Source organism: Hyperolius riggenbachi, chromosome 8 (genome assembly GCF_040937935.1).
Source record: "Hyperolius riggenbachi isolate aHypRig1 chromosome 8, aHypRig1.pri, whole genome shotgun sequence".
NCBI classification, from domain to species: domain Eukaryota; kingdom Metazoa; phylum Chordata; class Amphibia; order Anura; family Hyperoliidae; genus Hyperolius; species Hyperolius riggenbachi.
Window position 1 is genome coordinate 102927568 of NC_090653.1, and position 24277 is coordinate 102951844.

General features: G+C 41.5%; 1 protein-coding gene across 1 annotated transcript in view; it reads right to left on the reverse strand.

The window, feature by feature from the left end:
• Positions 1-1991: 1991 nt before the first annotated feature.
• Positions 1992-24277, reverse strand: part of GPC4 (glypican 4) — a 171189-nt gene continuing 148903 nt past the window's right edge. Inside the window, exons 5-9 of the mRNA XM_068250946.1 lie at positions 15279-15409; positions 9777-9923; positions 9513-9643; positions 8723-8898; positions 1992-3781 (exon numbers count right to left, since the gene is read on the reverse strand). Coding sequence (XP_068107047.1) covers positions 3558-3781; positions 8723-8898; positions 9513-9643; positions 9777-9923; positions 15279-15409 — 809 coding nt within the window. The 3' untranslated portion in view covers positions 1992-3557. The remainder of the gene's footprint in view (positions 3782-8722; positions 8899-9512; positions 9644-9776; positions 9924-15278; positions 15410-24277) is intronic.

Here is a 24277-nt window from a genome sequence, read left to right on the forward strand (position 1 = left end):
ATGCTGTTATGGCTTAATATCTAACCCCAAATAGGTATGCCCCCCCCCCAAAAAAAAATAAAAAAAATAAAAAAAAATATGTACATGTTTATTATATATATATTTATATATAATGGCTGGCCTTTATAAAAAAAAAAAAACTTTGCATGACAGCCAAAGAAATAGTTTTCTACATAAAAAAAAAGCATATAAAAAAATAATTACATTAATAAAGGAAGTGACCAGTTTAAAATACCATAACATACTGGCTGTTAAAATGAGCCTGTGTTGTCTGCCATTTCTTGACAGCTAAGAAATTTAAGCAATGAAGGCATACACATGAAATAATAAATTGGGAATTTGAACTACTAAGTATGAACATACATACCCAACTGGTACTTGATGTAAAATTCGTGCTTGGTTGAATTATATACATATGGCATTTGAAACAGTACTGAAAGTGTTGGGCTTTGATTAAAGAATAAAAAAACAAAAAAACAAAAAAAAAAAAACACATTTAATGCGTACATTGCACCCAAAATAAAAACTTACAGAGAGTATGTACCTTGTGATCTGTACACATTTCTATTTCTACAAGATGTGTATGCACACCTCCCAAATCTCAGATCAAGGCCCAAGCAACACCCACAGCTGGCCAGTTACAATGACATGCAAACCTCAAAACTTTACCCTTAACTACTTCCCCATTTTAACATCATAGAACTGAGATAACCTTGAGAAATTAAGGTAGGTTGGAAGGTGTAGGCACGCCTACAAAAATTAGCCCTTTGACAACTATTTTGCTGACTTGATTACGTTTGCTGGAAACCCTATGCATAATCAATGCTTACATTTACACAAATATATATATTCACACCTAATTTACCATAGATTAATATACAACTACTTGCTCTTTCCTTCATATCTTAAATAAATATTAACATATTCCGACAGATAATCGAGGTTGGTCTTACTCCTCCACTTTCGTCCAGGATTCCTGACATTTTACCGCATTCAAATTCAACCAGCTGTAAATTACTTCTTGATGATAGCAATAGACGTTTATAATGAGCATTAAGAAAAAACAAAATTGCTAACTTGAATATTTTTTTCTAGACAAAGCTATGCATGAGACTTTTTAATAACAAAAGGATTGTACCATAGTGTAAAAATATTTAACATCTGTTTTATGTGTAAAAATATGCATCAACTTACAAATTTTATTAAAAAGCCTCCTCTGGCATTTAAATTGGTGTACCATATATTACAGCGTCAAAAAGCTACCTTAAAAAAAAAAAAAAAAAAACTTCTGAAGGGTTGAAGCAGTGAAACTTTATATTAAGTTGAATTTGTGAAAATCATGGCATGCCTTCTTATTAAATTGACTGATATTTAAACATTACAATCCCAGGACCACTGATTACTAAGCTGAAGTATTTTTTCGTATTATGAGTGGAGGACTTTCAAAAATGTATTCATAGACCATTCTCTAACAACCCATTGGCCAAACGGTAAACATTGCTTTTTACACTTAGGCAAGTCCAACATGTGTAGACTTATAAGGGTCGGACTTACAAGCAAATATTATAATTTCTGATATGCACCTAATGCTATCAAGTTTATACGTATATATTTCTTTATCATTCATGGTTTACATCATCTATGATATCAAATGTCATTAAACATTTTTTTCCAAACAAATTAAAATTTACTTGAATACTTGACAAAGTTTTATATGAAAAAAAAAAAAAAAAAAAAAAAGCGCTGATGAACAGCTTATAAAAGTCCAAGCTCTGTTAATGTTATGAAGACCAGACTCATTTATTCTAAAGCTAATAGCCCTCAAAGCAACGTAAGCAAACAAAATCCCTCAGAATTGAGGTAGTTACTATATTCGGCACATTTTCCCATTTATCAAACAAACAGTTATTTACAACTTGTTTTTTTTTGAAAAATCATTTTATAATTTTTTTTTGCTGTTTAAAAATGAAACTCTAGTAAGGCCATTACTATGAACTCATCATAATAAATAATGTTTTATTAAAATCAAATTATCCTGTAAGCAGTGTGTTGGCATAACAGTTCAAAAACACACTTGCTTGGACTTCTATTTGGCAAATGGATTGTTTCATATACGGTTTGCTTTTCAGATAAAAGCACACGACTGCAGATTTAGCCAATTTTGTACAATAAAGAAACCCTTATTGTGGGTTCTATTTATACTGGTTCCATAAATGTTTAATAAAAAGTGTATGAATTTATTAATATGGATATAGGGTATATAAAACACTTTTGAACTTAGTGGATATTTACTATTGGCAATATGATAATGCAGGTGTTGTTGGATGAGCCATCACAAAAACAAAACAAAAAAAAAAAAATAGGGTCATGAGCTATTCATTAGTTGAATCTGTCAAACATCAACGTATAGCAACATTAAACACACAGACATTTCTTGGAACAAAAAAAAGAGAAAAAGAAAAACAAACCCTAAAACAGCAACAACAAAAAATGCTCAACCTGTGAAAAATACTGCTTGTGATCATGTTTCATCTGAGACCTGCCAGTTTGGAATAAAGCTTTCAGATAATTTTCACAAGCCAAAAAGGTTTCTAAAATCCAATAATCTTCCGGAAGGCTTTAAGATAGGTTTTACAAATTGATACAGTTTGTATTTCTCAGCACAAGGACATCTTTAGTACTACTGCATGCCTCTACAGTAGGCCATCAATCAGCAAAAACTTTTTGAAGAGTTCTATATTCTCAAGCCCAGTGTAATATTCTGCCAAGCAATGCATGTAGCAAAACACATCATCATTGGTTTTACCTATAGCAAACCCACAAACGTAAAGCTCCAATGTTGGAAAAATATCTGTCGTGTAGTAGTTGCAAGAAAGCTAGAAAATGTTTTTTCTTTTCCTGTACAACTGTGAGTATAAAATACCTAATGGTAGAAAGAAGAAAAGTGATGACTCCCTGTGAAGTCAACAATATGAAGGCTACCTCCTGAGCAAAAAGTTGGACACTTGGTCAACGTACCAAATACATCACTGCTGATAAAACAGACAGAATTGATAACCTTCGTTTTTAAAAATCCTAGCACAATAAAATTTCATTTCAAAAGATAAACTTTGTTGGCTGCTTGGTCATTTGTTCCCAAAGATTATATGATAAATAAAATTAGCCTCTGTACAGATAACATAAAAGGAGAAACTAATGGTGAAAACTATATGGGAGCATTGGAACAAACATAACAGCTTGGTAGCGTGATCCTAGGACTAGTGTGGTATAACACAAAAGCACCGTTACCTACAGATCTGTATATACAGGTCTACTTGCACCAATAAACCCAGAGAAACAGGACAGAGCAACAAGTCTATTTTCCAGGTAATTAAGTGAAGTGAGGGACAACAACGGATCCAGCACTTGACCCTGTGGCAACGTGGTAAAAAAATAAAATACACCTTTGTCCAGCTTATGAAGAGATAAAAATTGTTTGATGGTTCTAATAAAAGGTGCACTTTCCATATTGAAAGTCTTTTTTTTGCTTTTGCTAATGTTTCTCAATTCTTCTTCTATTATCTCAATTGTCTCACCAAGAACAGGACACTTGGAAGAATAATGAAGAGTGAAGCTGTGTTGGTCCAGGCTGCATCTTTCTCGCCTAAAGTTTCTTTTACATTGGCCCTGCCCCTTGGTGGCTCATTGAAAAGCCTTACGCCAACTGTTGGGTGCGCAGGAGACGCACATGGTGATGTTTCACAGTCCCCGCTGCCACTACCATCACCACTGTTCTCGTCACCTGAAAGAACAAAAAACAAAGTATTTGAATGGCGTTTCTGTGCAGTGAGACTAAACCACAACACATGAAAACTTTTTTTTTTTTGTGAAAACTTAAATTTAAAGAGAATCTGTACTCTAAAATTGTTACAATAAAAAGCATACCATTCTATTCATTATGTTCTCCTGGGCCCCTCTGTGCTGTTTCTGCCACTCCCTGCTGCAATCCTGGCTTGTAATTGGCAGTTTTAAGCAGTGTTTACAAACAAAAGACATGGCTGCTAAAAGCTTGTGATAGGCTCAGATAAGCAGTGTCTGTGACTCCTACAGAGACTGCAGGGGGCCTGGAGAGGGTGTATATAGCTTCTATCCTATCACAAGCAGATTAGCACATTTCAGCCTGAATGCCTGAGCCCAACAGAGCCGACAGAAGATTAGATGATATAACAGAGATAATACAGCCACTGTGCAACTAGGAAAGGCTGCAGTAAGCCAAAACACATTAGAACAGGTATAGGAACTTACAGGATAGAAGAAATAAGGCTAAAAATTTTGTTAGAGTCTTTAAGGAGCCTACAAAAAATGATTAGACATTGGAAAAACAGGAAGCGTTATAGTCCAGACCAGAACATTCACAGATTATAAATAGGGGCATGACCATGTTCCAAAGTGCGATGTCCGAACACTTAAAGCACATCCGAAGTGAGAGGACTATGGAGGCTGACATTTTTCCTTTTAAAATAATGTAAATTGCCTGGCTGTCCTGATCATCAGCCTGTCATACTTTCAGCCATATACCACGAACAAGCATACAGATCAGTCTGTCTTCTACTCAGACTTCTCAGTCTGAAGTCTGACTAGATTAGCTGCATGCTGGTTTCACTTGTGCAATTCAGACACTACTGCAGCCAGAGATCAGGAGGACTGCCAGGCAACTGGTGTTTAGATCAGAGGAAAACAAATATGGCAGAAATCAGATGCCTCTTAAACACAGGTGCATGATTAGGTTAGGGGCATGTCCCCATACCAACCTGAGAATGAAGTGGCATACTGCTATACCAAAAAGTAGAGGCAGCATAAAATATATATATATATGTGCAGGTTTCCACATGATCAGGTTTTTTTTTTTACATACATTGTAAAAAGGGTACAGACATCCTGCCTTTAGTAGGAACAGAGTCAAGTACGACACAGATTTGCTTCATATGCTTGTTCTCATTAACCCACTGCTTAATGCTGCTAGGATGTTTTAGGTGTTGAAACTTGAAGTTTGATAAAGCAGTAAGATTTGTATTAAAGGACCACTACAGCTTAAACTCTGCTGTCTCTACAAGACTTCCAACAGGCATGGCTTCACCATCACATCTGTGTGCAAAAAGGTAGTGTCGGTCAAAAATATTGTCCGGTAGATAGACCAAGGTGACAACTGATACTGAGTGTCATTTTGAAATATGTAACAGTGTTTTATTCTGTGGTTTTTAACTAGAGACTTAGCAAAATGTAAAAAATGGCTCTAATGGTCCTCTGAGGGACATTCAGTGACACCAACTGATCAGTCTACAATCACTGCAGAAAATGCCAGTGCTATATATAAATGCTTATTCTAGAATAATTTTTGTTCTGTTGCCAATTATCTTTAGCCTCCATGTTGTAGAGCTCTACCGACTAGTGAGGTAAATTACCAACTTGTTCAGTAAATACAGCTATAAATGTCAATTCACAAAGATGACAGCATTTGATACATCAAGTGAGATGTTCAGTATTCTAAAAGCTTGGAGAAGTCGGTAACTAACAATCAGCACCAGACAAAGGAGACAGCCAATAGGAATAGCCATCCAATCCTGTTACTCACTCCATTTCATGTGATGTACTACTGGTTAGGACATCCGAAAGTAAAAACAAACATGCGCACATTCATAGAGGCTTTCTTGGATCCCTTTGAACGTGCAAATCTATAGATTGATGCACAGAAAAAGGCCCTCTAGTTGCATGAATGCATGTTTTGTTTAAAATGATGCACAGGGAGGACTTTTACTCTCGATAGCCATCTCAGGACAGAAGCAGGGACATCACAGAACACCGCACAGCTGGTTAGAAAGGTTACTTCGTTAATTGAATTGAGTAATTTACTGAACTGTTACCACATGTGTGGAACTCTTTGTTAATTCAGAAAAAAAAAAAAAGTCTAAAATACTGAATGTGGTATTTTACCAAATTATTATGATTATTATTATTATTTTTTACGAACAGCCCTTCGAATTAAGGCCAATGTCAGAAATATGCAAAGCCGTCAAAGCAAAAAGGTGGCTATGTTCAAGGGATCTAAAATATAAAGTATATCCTAGTTTGTTTAGTAAATAATAAATAACAGTTCCATCCCTACCTCAATCTAACCAAAACTTGAAACTAAAGGCTTTAACCACTTCCCAACTGAGGGGTTTTACCCCTGGAGCACCAGAGAAATTTTCACTTTCAGCGCTCCTTCCATTCATTCGTTTATAACTTTATCATTACTTATCACAATGAAATGAACTATATCTTGTTTTTTTCGCCAGCAATTAGGCTTTTTTTAGGTGGGACATTATGCCAAGAATTAATTTTCTTCTAAATGTGTTTTAATGGGAAAATAGGAAAAAATGTTGGAAATATTTTTCAGCCATTATAGTTTTTAAATAATGCATGCTACTGTAATTAAAATCCATAAACTGTATTTGCCCATTTGTCCCGGTTATTACACCGTTTAAATTATGTCCCTATCACAATGTTTGGCGCCAATATTTTATTTGGAAATAAAGGGGCTTTTTTTTCAGCATTGCGTCCATCCCTTATTACAAGCCCATAGTTTTATAAAGTAACAGTGTTATACCCTCTTGACAAATAATTAAAGAGTTCAGTCCCTAAGGTAACTATGTATTTATTGTAATTTTTTTCTTTATTACAAAAAAAAAAAAAAAAAAAAAAAAGGGGAGTGTGGGAGGTAATGAGTTAATTTATAATATAAAACTATGTATTTATATATGAAAAATGTTTTTGGATGCAGTTTTACTATTTGGCCACAAGATGGCCACAGTAATTTTTTGTGCATGGGTCCTGTAAGCGTAGGAAGTACGCTTACAGGAAGTGTTATGAGGCTGGGAAACTTTTTTTCCCCAATGATCGCGCAGCTGCTCACGGAAGCATGTCGATCATTGCTGCAGGGAGTTAGATCAACGAACGGGAACAGTTTACCCGTTCATTGATCTCCAGGTGAGCGGCCAGGAGTGCGTGCATGAGCGAGCGCGGTCAGCGGCGGTAGTGCGTGTATCTATGCACCTGGTGGGAAAAGGTTGTTGAAAGGGGCGTAGATACACGCTACTGTGGTGGTAAAGTGGTTAAAGAGAAACTCCGACCAAGAATTGAACTTTATCCCAATCAGTAGCTGATATCGCCCTTTTACATGATAAATCTATTCCTTTTCACAAACAGACCATCAGGGGGTGCTGCATGACTGATATTGTGGTGAAACCCCTCCCACAAGAAACTGAGGACCGTGGTACTCCTGGCAGTTTTCCTGCCTGTGAACCTTGTTGCACTGTGGGAAATAGCTGTTAACAGCTGTTTCCAACTGCCAAAAAAGCATGCAGCAGCTACATCACCTGCCAACAGTAAAAATATCAACGTGTGATAAATGTTAGAATGTAAATCAGGGATTTAAAAAGATTTTACAATGGGCAAACAATGACTAAATCATTTATACATAATTATTGTAAAAATGAAGCACTTTTTTATTACATTATTTTCACTGGAGTTCCTCTTTAATACTTGGAAAACCCTGAGTAATATTAAAGGAAACTTGAATTGGGGAATATGGAGACTGCAGGGCAGGTTTTAGACTTTCCGCTGCTTGAAGCATAGATTGCAATGATGAAAATTGAAAAATAAAGATCCTAATGTGAGATTAGAGTAGGAAATTAAGAAAAATAATGGCAATGATAAAGGAGTAATTTCGCAGAATAATCCTTAAACGGGAACCTTAAAGGATACCAGAACTGAAAAAAAATGATTGCAGCAGTGTGTCAGGGGTTAAAAGTACATACCATCTGCTCCTCCTGCTGCTGTTACTGTAATATACATCCCGGTGTCAGGCAACTTACTGCGCCCTGAGTGCGCAGTATGTCCTCGCATCTTCACTTCGGGCCAGCGCATAGCGAGCAGCTCAGAAGCACGCTGATCTTTCTGTCTCCTCTGGGCTGCGTGTGCGCTCCACTACACCAAGCGTGTAGTGTAGCATGTGACGCTTGGTGCAGTGGAGCACACACGCAGCCCAGAGGAGACAGAGGGATCAGCGTGCTTCTGAGCCACTCGCTATGCGCCGGCCAGAAGTGAAGAGGGGAGGACATACTGCGCACACAGGGCGCAGTATGTCCGGGTGAGGGGTCAAGCAAGTCGCCGGACAACGGGATTTATATTACACTAACGGAGGCAGACTGAGGGGGGCAGGAGGAGCGGATGGTATGTATTTTTAACCCCCCACCACACTGCAGCAATCTTTTTTCAGTTGTGGTATCCTTTAACTGAGAGAGGGATATGGATGTTTCCTTTTAAACAATACCGGTTGCCTGGTTGTCCTGCTGATCTCTTTGGCTGCAGTAGTGGCTGAATCACACACCTGAAACAAGCATGCAGCCAATCCAGTCTGACTTCAGTCAGAGCACCTGGTCTGCATGCTTGTTGAGGGGCTGTTGCTAAAAGTATTATAGACATAGGGTCAGCAGAACAAAGTCAGGCAAAGGGTATTATTTTAAAAGGAAAAATCTCTCATTTTAGGTTCCCTTTAGGTGAAACACGTGTTAAAGTGCAATGTGCCCAGCACTGTGTAAAGTGACAACTAGAGCAACTATAACGTCACATAGAAAAAGTGTGAGGCACCGCTGACTAATTTTGATTTATACCACAAGGTAATTGTAAAAAGAACTGGACTTACTTATATCGATGAAGTTCACATCATTGCCATTGTAGGCACTCTTCATCTTGTTGGTCATCACACGCAGCTGCATAATCTGTCGGCGAATCACCATGTCTGGCTTTGTGACATCCACCTGCACATCGGGATTGTTGATCTGACTTGCCAGGCCATTACCCATAACCGCATACAAATACCTGCCGAAGGACAAAGCAGATATGGTAGGATGGGAAAGGGACATCAAAAAGGTGAAGACAATGCAAGAATGAAATTTGGAAAACAATGGCCATGTCTGGCTGGAGTGTGTCTCTGCAGACTACCCTGACAAAAGGTTCAAAACGTAAATGCAAATTTTCAAAAGTAACCTTGTCCAACATTCTACTGCTAATCTTGCAAGCCCAACTAAACCCAGAACTACATTTCCAGGAATCTCATGATTAAAGCAGAATTTATAGAACTTCTAGAATAGTGCCGGGCTTGTAATGACGCGTCATCGATGGCAGACAACACAGCCATACACACAGCTGGGGGTCAGACAACACGCGGGGGGAGGAGGGCAGACAACACGTGGCGCGAGGCAAACATGCAGCGCAGGCATGCGGCAAACATGATTGAGGACAAATAGGGAGACAGGAGGCCGCAAACGGGCAGGGAATCCCCAACGTGGCGGCAGTTTGGCGACGTTCGGAAGTTGGGGATTCCCTGTCTTTGCCATATAAGACGCAGGGACTTTTTCTCCCCATTTTTGGGGGAGAAAAAGTGCGTCTTATATGGCGAAAAATACGGTACTATGTGAGGTCGGAACACAAACCTGCTTTTGTCACTTCCGTTCCAACAGTCATCCTCATTTGCACCTGATGTCCAGTTGTTTTTACAGATATTGTTGGGCAGAGCAGACCAAAATTTCTTGGCAGACTTCAGTTTCTCTTTTACATCCGCTACCTGCAGATAGACAAAGCAACATGTAACAGGTCAACTAAACAAATATAAATTCAAACAAATACTTCAGACTAATAACTTAAGGTTTAGAAAACTAACCAAGACTCAGAACGCAAAGAATTAGGAGAAAACTCACCAGTCTATCCAAACTTGTCCCAGCAGCAGTTGTTGGACGCTCCTCAGGACTATAGGCTCTGAATCGGTTGTTAAAGTTAGTTTCGGACACGGACCGAGCGGTTCTTCCTGGAGGAAGGAGCTTAGGCTGTCCACACCCTTGAAACACCTTTAAACAACGAAGGGGTGAAGAACAAAAAAAATATTTTAAAAAAAAGTTGAGATTTGCACAGGGCAGTCTAGATAGACACTAGGGTAAGGGAGATGTGTTACAAATGTACACCTTTAGGCGATTCCAATTGATTTCATGCTGCACCATCCAGCTTATTAACCACTTGCCGACCGCCCCCAGCCGATGGGCGGCGGCAAAGACTGGGCCTAAACGACCGCAATACGCCCATCGGCGGCAAGAGTGGTTATGCGGCGATCGCGTCATTCGTGACGTGATCAGCCGCCGGCGACTGGCTCCGCCCCCCTCGCGCTGTAACCCGCCGGCCGTTCAGAAGCGCCGGCGGGTTACTAGCACCCAGATCGCCGCATGTAAATAGTATAATAGGCTTTGTAATGTATACAAAGCCTATTATACTGGCTGCCTCCTGCCCTGGTGGTCCCAGTGTCCGAGGGACCACCAGGGCAGGCTGCATCCACCCTAGTCTGCACCCAAGCACACCGATTTCCCCCCCCCCCCCCCCTGCCCCCTGATCGCCCACAGCACCCCTCAGACCCCCCCCCCCCCCAGACCACTGTTAGCACCCTATCACCCTCCTAATCACCCGTAAATCACTCCCTATCACTTTCTGTCAACGCTATTTTTTTTTAACCCCAAACTGCCCCCTCCTGATCACCCCCCCACCCCTCAGATTCTCCCCAGACCCCCCCCCCCCTCGTGTACTGTATGCATCTATCCCCCCTGATCACCTGCCAATCACCTGTCAATCACCCATCACCCCCTGTCACTGCCACCCATCAATCAGCCCCTTACCTGCCCCTTGCGGGCAATCTGATCACCCACCCACACCCATAGATCGCCCGCAGATCCAACATCAGATCACCTCCCAAGTGCAGTGTTTACATCGGTTCTCTCCTCTAAACACCCACTAATTACCCACCAATCACCCCCTATCACCACCTGTCACTGTTACGCATCAGAATAGACCCTAATCTGCCCCTTGCGGGCACCCAATCACCCGCCCCACATGCTCAGATTGCCCTCAGACCCCCCCTTATCAATTTTCCAGTGCATTATTTACATCTGTTCTTCCCTGTAATAACCCACTGATCACCTGTCAATCACCCATCAATCACCCCCTGTCACTGCCACCCATCAATCAGCCCCTAACCTGCCCCTTGCGGGCAATCTGATCACCCACACCATCAGATTGCCCCAGACCTACCCTCAGATCACCTCCAAAGTGCATGGTTTACATCTGTTCTGCCATCTAATCACCCACTGACCACCCATCAATCAGCCCGTCACTGATACCCATCAGATTAGACCCCTATCTGCCCCTAGGGCACCCAATCACCCGCCCACACCCTCAGAACGCCCTCAGACCCCAGCCCTGATCACCTCGCCAGTGCATTGCTTGCATCTATTTCCCCCCTCTAATCACACCTTGAGACACCAATCAATCACCTCCTGTCATCACCTGTCACCCCCTAGCACACCTACCCATCAGATCAGGCCCTAATTTGCCCCGTGTGGGCTCCTGATCACTCGGCCAAACCCTCAGATCCCCCCTCAGACCCCCTTCCGATCACCTCCCCAGTGCATTGATTGCATCTATTTTCCCCTCTAACCACCCCTGAGACACCCATCAATCACCTCCTGTCACCCCCTTAGCACTCCTATCCATCAGATCAGGCCCAATACAACCTGTCATCTAAGAGGCCACCCTGCTTATGACCGGTTCCACAAAATTTGCCCCCTCAGACCACCTGTCATCAAAATTTGCAGATGCTTATACCCCTGAACAGTCATTTTGAGAAATTTGGTTTCCAGACTACTCACGGTTTTGGGCCCGTAAAATGCCAGGGCAGTATAGGAACCTCACAAGAGCCCCCTTTTTAGAAAAAAAGACACCCCAAGGTATTCTGTTAGGTGTATGACGAGTTCATAGAAGTTCAAAAGTTAGCAGAAATTGATTTGTATTGTTTTTTTTTCACAAAGTGTCATTTTTCACTAACTTGTGACAAAAAATAAAATCTTCTATGAACTCACCATACACCTAACGGAATACCTTGGGGTGTCTTCTTTCTAAAATGGGGTCACTTGTGGGGTTCCTATACTGCCCTGGCATTTTAGGGGCCCTAAAACGTGAGGAGTAGTCTAGAATCCAAATGCCTCAAAATGACCTGTGAATAGGACGTTGGGCCCCTTAGCGCACCTAGGCTGCAAAAAAGTGTCACACATGTGGTATCGCCGTACTCAGGAGAAGTAGTATAATGTGTTTTTGTGGTGTATTTTTACACATACCCATGCTGGGTGGGAGAAATCCCTCTGTAAATGGACAATTGTGTGTAAAAAAAAAAATCAAAAATGTGTAATTTACAGAGATATTTCTCCCACCCAGCATGGTTATATGTAAAAATACACCACAAAACACATTATACTACTACTCCTGAGTACGGAGATACCACATGTGTGACACTTTTTTGCACCCTAACTGCGCTAAGGGGCCCAAAGTCCAATGAGTACCTTTAGGATTTCAAGGGTCATTTTGCGGCATTTGGTTTCCAGACTACTCACGGTTTAGGGCCCCTAAAATGCCAGGGCAGTATAGGAACCCCACAAGTGACCCCATTTTATAAAGAAGACCCCCCAAGGTATTCAGTTAGGAGTATGGTGAGTTCATAGAATTTATTTTTTGTCACAAGTTAGCGGAAAATGACACTTTGTGAAAAAACACAATTAAAATCAATTTCCGCTAACTTGTGACCAAAAAAAAAAAAAATCTATGAACTCACCATACTCCTAACGGAATACCTTGGGGTGTCTTCTTTCTAAGTGGGGTCATTTGTGGGGTTCCTATACTGCCCTGGCATTTTTCTTCTGAGTACGGCGATACCACATGTGACACTTTTTTGCAACCTAGGTGCGCTAAGGGGGCCTAACGTCCTATTCACAGGTCATTTTGAGGCATTTGCATTCTAGACTACTCCTCACGGTTTAGGGCCCCTAAAATGCCAGGGCAGTATAGGAACCCTACAAGTGACCCCATTTTATAAAGAAGACCCCCCAAGGTATTCTGTTAGTATGGTGAGTTCATAGAATTTTTTTTTGTCACAAGTTAGCTGAAAATGACACTTTGTGAAAGAAAAAAAACAATAAATCAATTTCCGCTAACTTGTGACAAAAAAAATCTTCTATGAACTCACCATACTCCTAACGGAATACCTTGGAGTGTCTTCTTTCTAAGTGGGGTCATTTGTGGGGTTCCTATACTGCCCTGGCATTTTAGGGGCCCTAAACCGTGAGGAGTAGTCCTTGAAACCAAATGTCGCAAAATGACCTGTGAAATCCTAAAGGTACTCATTGGACTTTGGGCCCCTTAGCGCAGTTGGGGTGCAAAAAAGTGCCACACATGTGGTATTGCCGTACTCAGGAGAAGTACTATAATGTGTTTTGGGGTGTATTTTTACACATATCCATGCTGAGTGGGAGAAATATCTCTGTAAATGGACAATTGTGTGTAAAAATAATCAAAATTGTCATTTACAGAGATATTTCTCCCACCCAGTATGGGTATGTGTAAAAATACACCCCAAAACACATTATACTACTTCTGAGAACGGCAATGCCACATGTGTAGCACTTTTTTGCAGCCTAACTGCACTACGGGGCCCAAAGTCCAATGAGCATCTTTAGGCTTTACAGGAGTGCTTACAATTAGGCACCCCCAACATGCCAGGACAGTGAACACCCCACAAATGACCCCATTTTGGAAAGTAGACACTTCAAGGTATTCAGAGGGGAGCATAGTGAGTCCGTGGCAGATTTCATTTTTTTTTGTCGCAAGTTAGAAGAAATGTGTCATTTTCCGCTAACTTGTGACAAAAAATAAAATCTTCTATGAACTCACCATGCCTCTCACTGAATACTTTGGGATGTCTTCTTTCCAAAATGGGGTCATTTGGGGGGTATTTATACTATCCTGGAATTTTAGCACCTCATGAAACATGACAGGTGGTTAGAAAAGGCAGAGATGCTTCAAAATGGGAAAATTCACTTTTGGCACCATAGTTTGTAAACGCTATAACTTTTACCCAATCCAATATACATACACTGAATGTTTTTTTTTTTTTTATCAAAGACATGTAGCAGAATAATTTTCGCGCTCAAATGTATAGGAAATGTAACTATTTGAAAAATGTCAGCACAGAAAGTTAAAAAAGTCATTTTTTTGACATAATTCATGTCTTTTTTGATGAATATAATAAAAAGTAAAAAACTTGCAGCAGCAATCAAATAGCACCAAAAGAAAGCTGTATTAGTGACAAGAAAAGGAGGTAAAATTCATTTAGTTGGTAGGTTGTATGAGCGAGCAATAAACCGTGAAAGCTGCAGTGGTCTGAATGGAAGAAAAGGCTCTGGTTCTTAAGGGGCGAAAAGACTGTGGTCCTCAAGTGGTTAATACTCTTTCGTGAAATGCTCCAGGTAAAAAGTCTCACACCGGGGTGGGCTGTACACGCTAATTTCTCAGCAGAGACAGCCCAGAACTCTCCAGCACGTGTGCAAGGCTTCATCAAAAGTCAGATGATGCAAGCTAGAACGTAAATTAACATCAGGATGATATCACTAATTCACCTAATTTTACAGTGTATGGCCACATTTAAAGCTGGGTACACACAATTCAATTTCCTGTCAGATCGACTGGTAATCTTACGGGAAGTTATATTGTGTGTACATGTCCAAAATGCTCCTGATTGATAAAGGGATCGATTTTCTAATAACTTCACACAAAAAAAAAAAAAAAAAAAAAAAAAAAAAAAAAAAAAAAAAAAAAATCGATCCCTGATCCCTTTATCACTCAGAAACAGTACAGACATTTCAGAAATAGTCAGATTTTTTGTCAATCATCCGATTCCCCATAAATTAATTTGTGTGCACCTAGCATTAGGCCCGTACACACAATCAGTGTTGCCTGATGGGGATCGAGATGCAATCCCTCAGGCAACATTGCGAGCTTTGCAAGGTGTTCAGCTCTACTCCACCACAGAGCAGGAGTGACGTTGCATGGAGGGTGCCTGATGCCGCTGACTGAGCGCCATCAGGGGCTGCCGTGCATGGTGGATTTTTGTCCAAGGCTGTCATTATCAGACGGCTCGGCAGAGTTTCATCTGGCGTGTGTAGGTCCTTCAGACGTTCCTGTTGATGACGAATCCAACTATTTTGTCCAACAAAAGTTCAACTATACAAAAATATGGATATGGGAGCAAGTTATAGGTTTGTAAGAGGGCCTCTATACTTTTAACATGGTCGGATAAAAAGGATTCCTTCCATGACTGATCTGCAGATACAAACCTTCTGTGACACTTGCATGCTGTTTTCTTGCATGTTCATTATAGCATCAGAGATCTTCACATCAATTGGATCCATAACGGTCTCAATGTTAAAGGGGCCCTCCAATCGTTCAGCGACCAACAACATTGCATCTATAAAACAAAGAACAAATACATAAAATACCTGGTGACCTGGTTCTACCACTTCTAGTCCGCTTTTGTCTAAAGCATCATTTTTGTTACTACATTATAAACCATGTCCTTTTATGGTTTGGTGCACCGGTGTTGGCCGTTTGATGTTTGCATGGCGGAGTGGCCATCCCATGTGCTTTTATACATTTTTATGTCTTGTAGATGTGCTGTTTTTACATATTAGTCCAAATAATTTTTTTTTTTTTGTATTTTGAACATTTAGAACTGTATTGAGCTCAGTTAGTAGACAACTAGGCATTTTTACCAACTGCAAACTCTAGGGGCTATCAAGGCCACTGTCAGTAAGTCTGCAGAACTACCTGGCCCATATGCAACGCCCTTTTTCCCCAAAGCGATATTTTCACACCTTTTCATTAAAAAAAAAAAAAAATTACCCTCCCTGGCGGTATGATTATTTCCTGATTTTAGGTATTAAAAATACCCTCAACAGTGAGTTACGTGACCTTTGCTACAATTCCTTTAAAAATGATGTGTAAAGTCTCATTAACCTCCCTGGCGGTATGATTATTTCCATAGGTTAGGGTCTTTTCAGCACATTTCAGACCCTTAGATCAGGAAAAAAAAAATCATACTGCCAGAATGCCTGTAGCAGTCACAGCACTCACCTCCCTGGGCTCCAGCATTGCAATTTTCCCTTCGTCTTCCAGTTGGCGCTGTAATCACCGACAGCGATCTCACTAGAGTGATTCAGGGCCTTGGAGGACAGGAAGGAGAATGGCTACCAATGTCTGGATCCCCCGGGAGGTGAGTAAAAACGCCCACTGCGTGCTATACTCTGCATATTTTGTATTGAGCTCCTGAGGTTAAACCTTCATATGAGCCCAATCTGTATAGATAAAAATATAGCCATCAGGCATTTTCAAATAAGTCTACGGTTACACACACACACACACACACACACACACACACACACACACACACACACACACACGATCATTAGGTAATGACCAAGCAACCCAGTCTGTTGCTTGATCATTAGGGTGTAATAATGAATGGGGACTGAATGCTGTACAGCAGGGCTGCCCAATAGGTCGATCGCGATCGCCTGATTGGTAGATCGCGGCCTCATGGTCGCGTCCCATTGAATTTTGCGGCTAGAACGTGTCCTATCAGATTCTGCTGCTGGCCGCTGATCTCGCGGGGAGAGAGGCGCGGCTGAGAGGCCAGGGGCGGCTCTGCCATGACGTATCGTCAAGGCTGGGGGGGGGCGTGGCTGGAAGGAAAACTTCCTCAGCGCAATCCGCCGGAGCCTCCCTCAGCCGCCGAAAAGGCCCTGCAAGCAGCTGCGGCTGAGGGGGTGAAGACCAGGAGGCCACCGCTGGAGCTGGAGGGAGGTAAGTTGCGTGTTCCCGGGCTCCTATACCCAGCTATCATATACCAAGGGCACATATACCTGGCTATCCTATACTAAGGGCACATATACCCGGCTAACCTATTCTAAGGGCACATATACCCGGCTAACCTATTCTAAGGGTGCATATACCCGGCTAACCTATTCCAATGGGCGCATATACCCGGCTAACCTATTCTAAGGGCACATATACCTGGCTAACCTATTCTAAGGTCACATATACCTGGCTAACCTATTCTAAGGTCACATATACCTGGCTAACCTATTCTAAGGTCACATATACCTGGCTAACCTATTCTAAGGTCACATATACCTGGCTAACCTATTCTAAGGTCACATATACCTGGCTAACCTATTCTAAGGGCACACATACCCAGTTATCCTATTCTAAGGGCACATATACCTGGCTAACCTGTACTAAGGGCACACATACCCAGCTAACTAGTACTAAGGGCACATATACCCAGCTAACCTATACTAAGGGCACATATACCTAGCTAACTAGCCTATGCTGAAGGGACCTTTAAAGTAGCTCGCGGGCCGAAAAGGTGTGGGCACACCTGCTGTACAGACACACTGCCTGACTACCACTGAGCAGCATTTTCTGTTAAAGGAGAGGTGAGAAGGAAGGCCTGGAGGGTACATGAATGACCAGTGTCTTGGTAAGTATAATGGGTTCTTCTATTGTGGATTTGCTGCGGCTGATCACTTAACATAATGAGTCAAACTGTACATACACTAGATTTATGTATTGTTTGAGGCTTTAAGGCAGCCTTTCTCAACTTTTTTTTACCCTGGAGGAAGCCTGCAAATATTTTTTGCATCTCAAGGAACCCCTGCAAGTAATTTTTGAATCTCAAGGAACCCCTGAATTTATTTTGCAGGCGGCATGGTCTTTAAAAGCTGGTGTGGCCGTTTGTCACTACCCCCCTATTACAGTGCCCTTCATCATGTCTCCTTATTCTAGTGCTTTTTATTAATGTGCTCATTTTTTATTCTGGTCCCCAATTTAGTGCCTCTACAGTACCACCTATTATAGTGTGCTTTATATATCATACTTCCCCCAACCCCCACAATTGGAAAAAATGCCAAGGATCCCCTGCACAGTTAAGGAAGTCTGGTTGAAAAAGCCTGCTTTAAGGGTTAAGAGGTCTTGTACAATGACAAGCACGTGTTCACTTGTTAGACATTCCTACACAAAAAAAAAAAAAAGGTAACATACGAAAAAACTTCCAGATGACTAAGCAATTTAAAAGTCCTATGGATTGTGTTCTACAGAACAGAACTAAAGTCAAGAAGAAAAGAAACTGGATCTATTACGAGATAGATCTTGATGAGACACCAATAAGTGAAAGCATCGACTTAATGTGCAGACCCAAAACTCTTCTATCAACTGTTCCTTCTTCAAAGGTTTAGTGCGTGGGTGTATGAAAAAAAATATATATATCTAATTTTATAAGCTGTACATCTCTACTTAAACAGCTCTCTGAGGTTTAGAAGGGCAAAACCAACATTCTGTCAAAGCAGGAAATCTATGCTGGCAGAAATTCAATTGTTAATGAACACAAGAATGTGAATGTTGGAATATTTAGACATTAAAAAGAAGGTCAAACAGCAATCCATTAACTAATGTAAATTACTAAAATTATTTTTTTTTTCAAAACCAAACATTAGCCCTTTCAAGCAGGAAATACCAGGGGGTGTGCATTAGTTTTATCAGCTTCTAGGTTGATTGTGGACGTTTCATTAAAACCGGCTGGCGTATCCCGGCATGTTGATCTAACGTAATCCTTGCATTCAGAGTACGGCTGGCCAATTCAATGTTGAGCAGAAATGTTTCTTAACATGAAAATCTCCAGTGACCCAGGAAGTCAAAGATTCATTAAAGGACAACTATCAAAGTTAGCCAAATTGTAAAGGCCACATACCGTATTTTTCGGACCTGACCATAAGACTGACCTAGGTTTAGAGGACAAAAAACCAGGGGGGGGGGGGGGGGGGGGGGGGGGTTATATATTAAACCTGGTGCATCCATGGTGAAGGGGCATCTTGTGGATAATGCCCCCTTTGTACCTCATGCCCCCTTGTACCCCTTGTGTCTACCGGTGTCCTCCTCTAAGCCTCTTTCTGTCCCCGTGTCCTCAGTTTGTCCCTTCTCTGCATAGGCACAGTACAGGGAGTCCCTGACATTGCAGCAGATTGGAGGGTCGTATTGGCAGGCGCTCACAAGTCAGGAACTCCCTGCATTTGGATTATAAGACGCAGTGAGGTTTTTTTCCCCCACTTTTGGGGGAGAAAAAGTGAGTCTAATAGTCCAAAAAATACAGTATTTCCAGTAATTAACAGCAAATAGCAATACAAAGGCTTTTTTTTTATCTTTTCATTTGTGTGAAGAAAATATGACAGAGAAGAGTTCTCACTGTGGGCATTACTATGGAGGACTGTGTCCAGGACATCCAGCATACAGAGGCAGTCCACACTAGCAGTAATGCTTTGAGTAAAAGGAGTTCAGAATGATAGAAAGCAGAAATATACCTTCAAATAGTGTGTAAATAGTCAGCTACAGCTGTGTGCCTGATCCTGTCTCTCTCTCTCTCTCAGCAGTGTAAACAGTTTACAGACAGGGAGAAGTATAACCTAGCTACATAGTACAGCTCTGCCTCCCCCTCCCAGTTATCCATCAGGCATGCCAGTTAATTGAGACTTCCGGAGGCTTCCAGATAACAAGTACTTTGCTGTATGTTACGGCTGAGCACCATGGAGAGGGCCACCTGTCCACAGCCAGTACGGAACGCTAATAAGTGCCTCGCTAATGCAAGACAATTACTCCATCAGATTCGCACCATCTAAAATACTTTATTAAGCAATCTTCTTAAAAATACAGCATATTAAAAATCCACATGTGGGTGTGCACCATAGGATGACGCACAGGCGTTTCGGGCCGTCCTCGGTCCTTTCTCAAATCCTGACAGACCCACACTGTGTGGGTCTGTCAGGATTTGAGAAAGGACCGAGGACGGCCCGAAACGCCTGTGCGTCATCCTATGGTGCACACCCACATGTGGATTTTTAATATGCTGTATTTTTAAGAAGATTGCTTAATAAAGTATTTTAGATGGTGCGAATCTGATGGAGTAATTGACAGACTACTTGTGACTCCAAAGGTGATTGCAGCACATCGATTTACCACCGGTGCAGTTACAATTACGTTACTAATTCGCTGATGCAAGACAGCAGCTGAAAAGCGGTGAATTCAAAGCCCTCAGTTGCCTGTATGAAAGAGCCCATGTTATATAATCACCGACAAGGCTCCAGGGAAATACAAGCCACAGCCCACGGATTGAGGCCTCAACACAGGTTGTTAGCATCACTGGGGTGAAACCTAGGTGGTGAGAAGCCTATGGTCCTTGAAGTGTTCTTCAACAGGGATCCCTAGCAGTCTACAGACCTCAAGTTAGCAGAAGTAGCAGGCATCCTATAGCAGCAAGTACAATACAGTAGTAGTTGGCTGGATTAATTAAACATTGGAGGTTGCGGAAAGGACACCTGAAGCGAGATAGATATGGTGGCTGCCATATTAATTTTCTTTTATTACTAGTTGCATAGCATGCCACTGACCTTTCCTGCATCAATAGTGTCGGATTCACACACCTAAAACAAGCATGTGGCAAATCCAGTCCAACATCCGATCTGCATGCATGTTCATTGTCTTTAGAGGCAGAGAATCAACAGGAAAGCCAGGATATTGACAATGTTTAACTACTTCCCTACCACTGGGTTTACCCCCTTTAAACCCACAGCAATTTGGCTCCTCCCATTCATTCGCCAAAAACTTTATCTCTACTTATCACACCGAAAAGATCTATATATAGTATTTTATTGTGGCAACTGTGGGGTAAAGGATATATTTAACCATTTTAGCCTTTTGGATCTAACACACACACACACACACACACACACACACACACACACACACACACACACACACACACACACACACCTTCCTTATAGTTCTTGTAGGCAAGCGTGTTCACTGTGGCTATCTTGTGGCCAAATAGTAAAACTACATGCACACACTTTACATTTTAAATTAATGGTTTACCTCCCACACCCAAAAAATACCCAAATAAACCTATTACAATAAAAAAAAAAAAAAAAAAGATGAACAATAGTTACCTAAGGCTCTGAACTTTTTTTTTTTAATATGTATGTGAAGAGGATATACAACTAATATTTTTAAATTATAAGCTTGTAAATAGTGATGAACGCAAAAGTAAAAAAATGCACCTTTATTTCCAAATAAAATTGGCACCATACATTGTCATAGGGACATAATTTAAATGGTGTAATAACCGGGACAAATGGGCAAATAAAATACGTAGGTTTTAATTAAGTTAGCATGTATTATTTTAAAACTATAATGGTAGAAAACTGAGAAATAATGTCTTCCATTTTTTCTTAATATTCCTGTTAAAATGCTTTTAGAAAAAAATAATTCTTAGCAAAAATGTACCAGCCAAAGAAACCCTAATTGGTGGCGAAAAAAAACAAGATATAGATCAATTCATTGTGATAATCAGTGATAAAGTTATTGGCGAATGAATGGGAGGTGAAAATTGCTCGGATGCATAAGGTGAAAGCTGAAGTGGATATACAGATAGATATCTATATCGATAGTGTATTTTTACTTTTTGACCACTAGATGTCCCCACACTTTATTCCTGTGTATTTTTTTTTTTTTTTTTTTTTACTTTCACTTGGTGATCAAAACACCAGTATCTCGCAGATGCCGGATTTTATCCATTACAGGGAATTTGAATGGCTTTGGGAACACGCACCCATTCACCGATCATGGGGCGGTGGGAGCAGAGAACCGGCGTGCACAGCAGAGAATAAACAGAGCGACACATTTCCCCTGAGCTGAAAATTATGTTCTCAGGGGCATAGACAAAAAAAAGTGTAGCAAAGGTAGGCAAGTAGTTAAAAAGAAAATCAATATGGCAACCTCCGTAAACCTCATTCCAGGTGTCCTTTAAGGGAAGGCCAACATTTTCCAGACAGGGACACCTATACTAATGATCTATTGTCTGAGTGAGAAAAATCCATCATGATTCTACATTCTCCCCTGGGAATCTCACAGCAAAATGAAAAGGAGGCATTCACAATGAATAATTTCTCAGGATTTGTCTTCCAGGGAACCGGTCAGTAAACTAGTGAAACCAGACATGCTGCTTCCAACAGCCGGAGTGAGAAAAGTGTAGGCTATCAAATTCAAGTAATACAATATGGCCTTCAGAATACGGTACTTCAAATCTTAATAAGGACTTTTCTACTGACATAACACAATAATTAGAATAAGCCTGATGACTGTTTTGCAGCTCTAGACAGGCTGTCTATACTCCATGTGTTTTTAATTCTTAATAAAATAAATATGTATGTAAAGATAATTGGAGTGAATTTTGGGATAGTCTGAATGTACCTAAACTATCCAATTAGTTAAAAATCTGATAGGAAGAGCAAACTGGCTTGGACGATGGACGTATTGCAAGAGTTGGAGCCAGTATCTAGCTACATCAGACTTTAGGGCAAGACTGATAATTTAAACCACAACACTAAACTCCCTTGCAGATGTTTGGGCCAGACACTTGCTAAAATAAAACCACAACTAGCAACTTTGGTTTAAAAGGACAAAAGGGTTGAATTGTTATTTTATTTTACACATTCATACATTGCAGATATTTTTGTTCAGTGCTTTACAAAGACAATAAAACTAGTTTCTCATCACCAACTGATGGGGCTCAGTGTGAATTATCCAATATACAGTATGTTAATGAGAACAGAGGTGGATCTTCGGGGTGCAGATGGGACACAGAGGCATGTTGTCTGCTTAATGACATGGCTCTGTGTCCAACTGCTGCAGAGGATAGGAATTCCCTATTTGAAACGCCCACCAGGGGCGTTCCTGCAGGGTTTCCTGAGCTGTCATTGGGCAGCTCTCTCCCTGGCTGCACCTCCTGCCGCTCCCTCGCCCGCTAGGAGAGACACACAGTCTCTCAGTGCAGCATTGTGACCTACACCGGAGCGGCATTTTTTGCAGCGACCTGATCTGCTCAGCCCCATGGATCAGGCAGCCCATTTTCTTCCCCCTATTTCTGAGCCCACCTCAGGCTCTCTTTACACACGCCTGACTTAAGTCTGCTGAGGCGGCTGATAATCGCCTCCGCCCATAATCAGGCATGTGCAAGGCAGCCGGTGACCCCCAACCCACGAGCGATCCACCGGGTGGATCTGCTAACACCTAGCGACGCCAATCCCTGCCCAACCACTGTTCACACCATTCTCCAGCCCACCGCATGACATTACACATGCGCCACTTGTCATCCATCGGACCCCACCCCACATAGCAACGCAGCCCATCAGCTACACAGCTGACATGCGTGTGTGGAGCCCAGCCCAATGATGTCACCCAAAGAGATCAGGTCCTGATACCAGACAGGTGACACCCTTCAAAGGGGTGCACGCACCTTTAAAGGTTCCACACAAGGGTCGCTAATGGCCTGATGCAGCAATCAACCACTTATTCCCCAACTAGAATTCTACTGAATAGTAGTGCTCAATGTACCACCTAGCCCGACTTGATCACAAAAAAACACAAACAGAGAATCAATCATACCGCTACTCCTACCGATGTAACGACACTGCTGCTCATCACATTTTGCTGCTACGTTGTGTTTTCTCGCGCACATGCACAGAAGGAACCTTTTCCTCCTGCTATATCATTGCTTTTTCTTGCATGCATAGGAAGTACATTTCCGGTTTCCCCACAGCTACGCCTCCTACGCTTCCCCAGCACCGCTGGTTCCCAAGATATGGCACTCAAACCTATCTTGTGAGCCAGTGGGACTTTGGGGCTAAAAATAGGCACAGATGTAGCTTGGAGGCTCCCCTCCCTCCCTTCAAAATTTGGGGTGTGTAGGAGTCCTACAGTTTAAAGAATTGGGGGTAACAATTTCACAATACACTGTGCATGCACATTATGGCACGCAGTGATGTAGGAAGCGGTAGGGCAGCAAAATATGACCTTACACCAGTATTATACCACGTACATTACAATGTAATAAGGAGCTCAATCCCTTGCCCCTTTTCAACCAACAAAAATGTACCACTATTCATACTACAGCTTTCTCCTCCCTTGGATTTGATATGTTGGTTTTCACAGATTAAAAGTAACCTGACCTGCCAGCATGTGACCACTTTTACATCTCTTGCCAACTTGAGGAACCGTTTGCACCAAAAGTGGTGTAGAGCAGTACTCACTGTTCTGTACCGCCTGACAAAGCGGTGATGTGTGCTTAGATACAGGATACAGCTGTTTCTTAGCTGTAGTACACATACAAGTTATCATAAGTTTATTTTCACTTCAGGTTTGCTTTAAGAAAGGTTATCACACTCCAGAA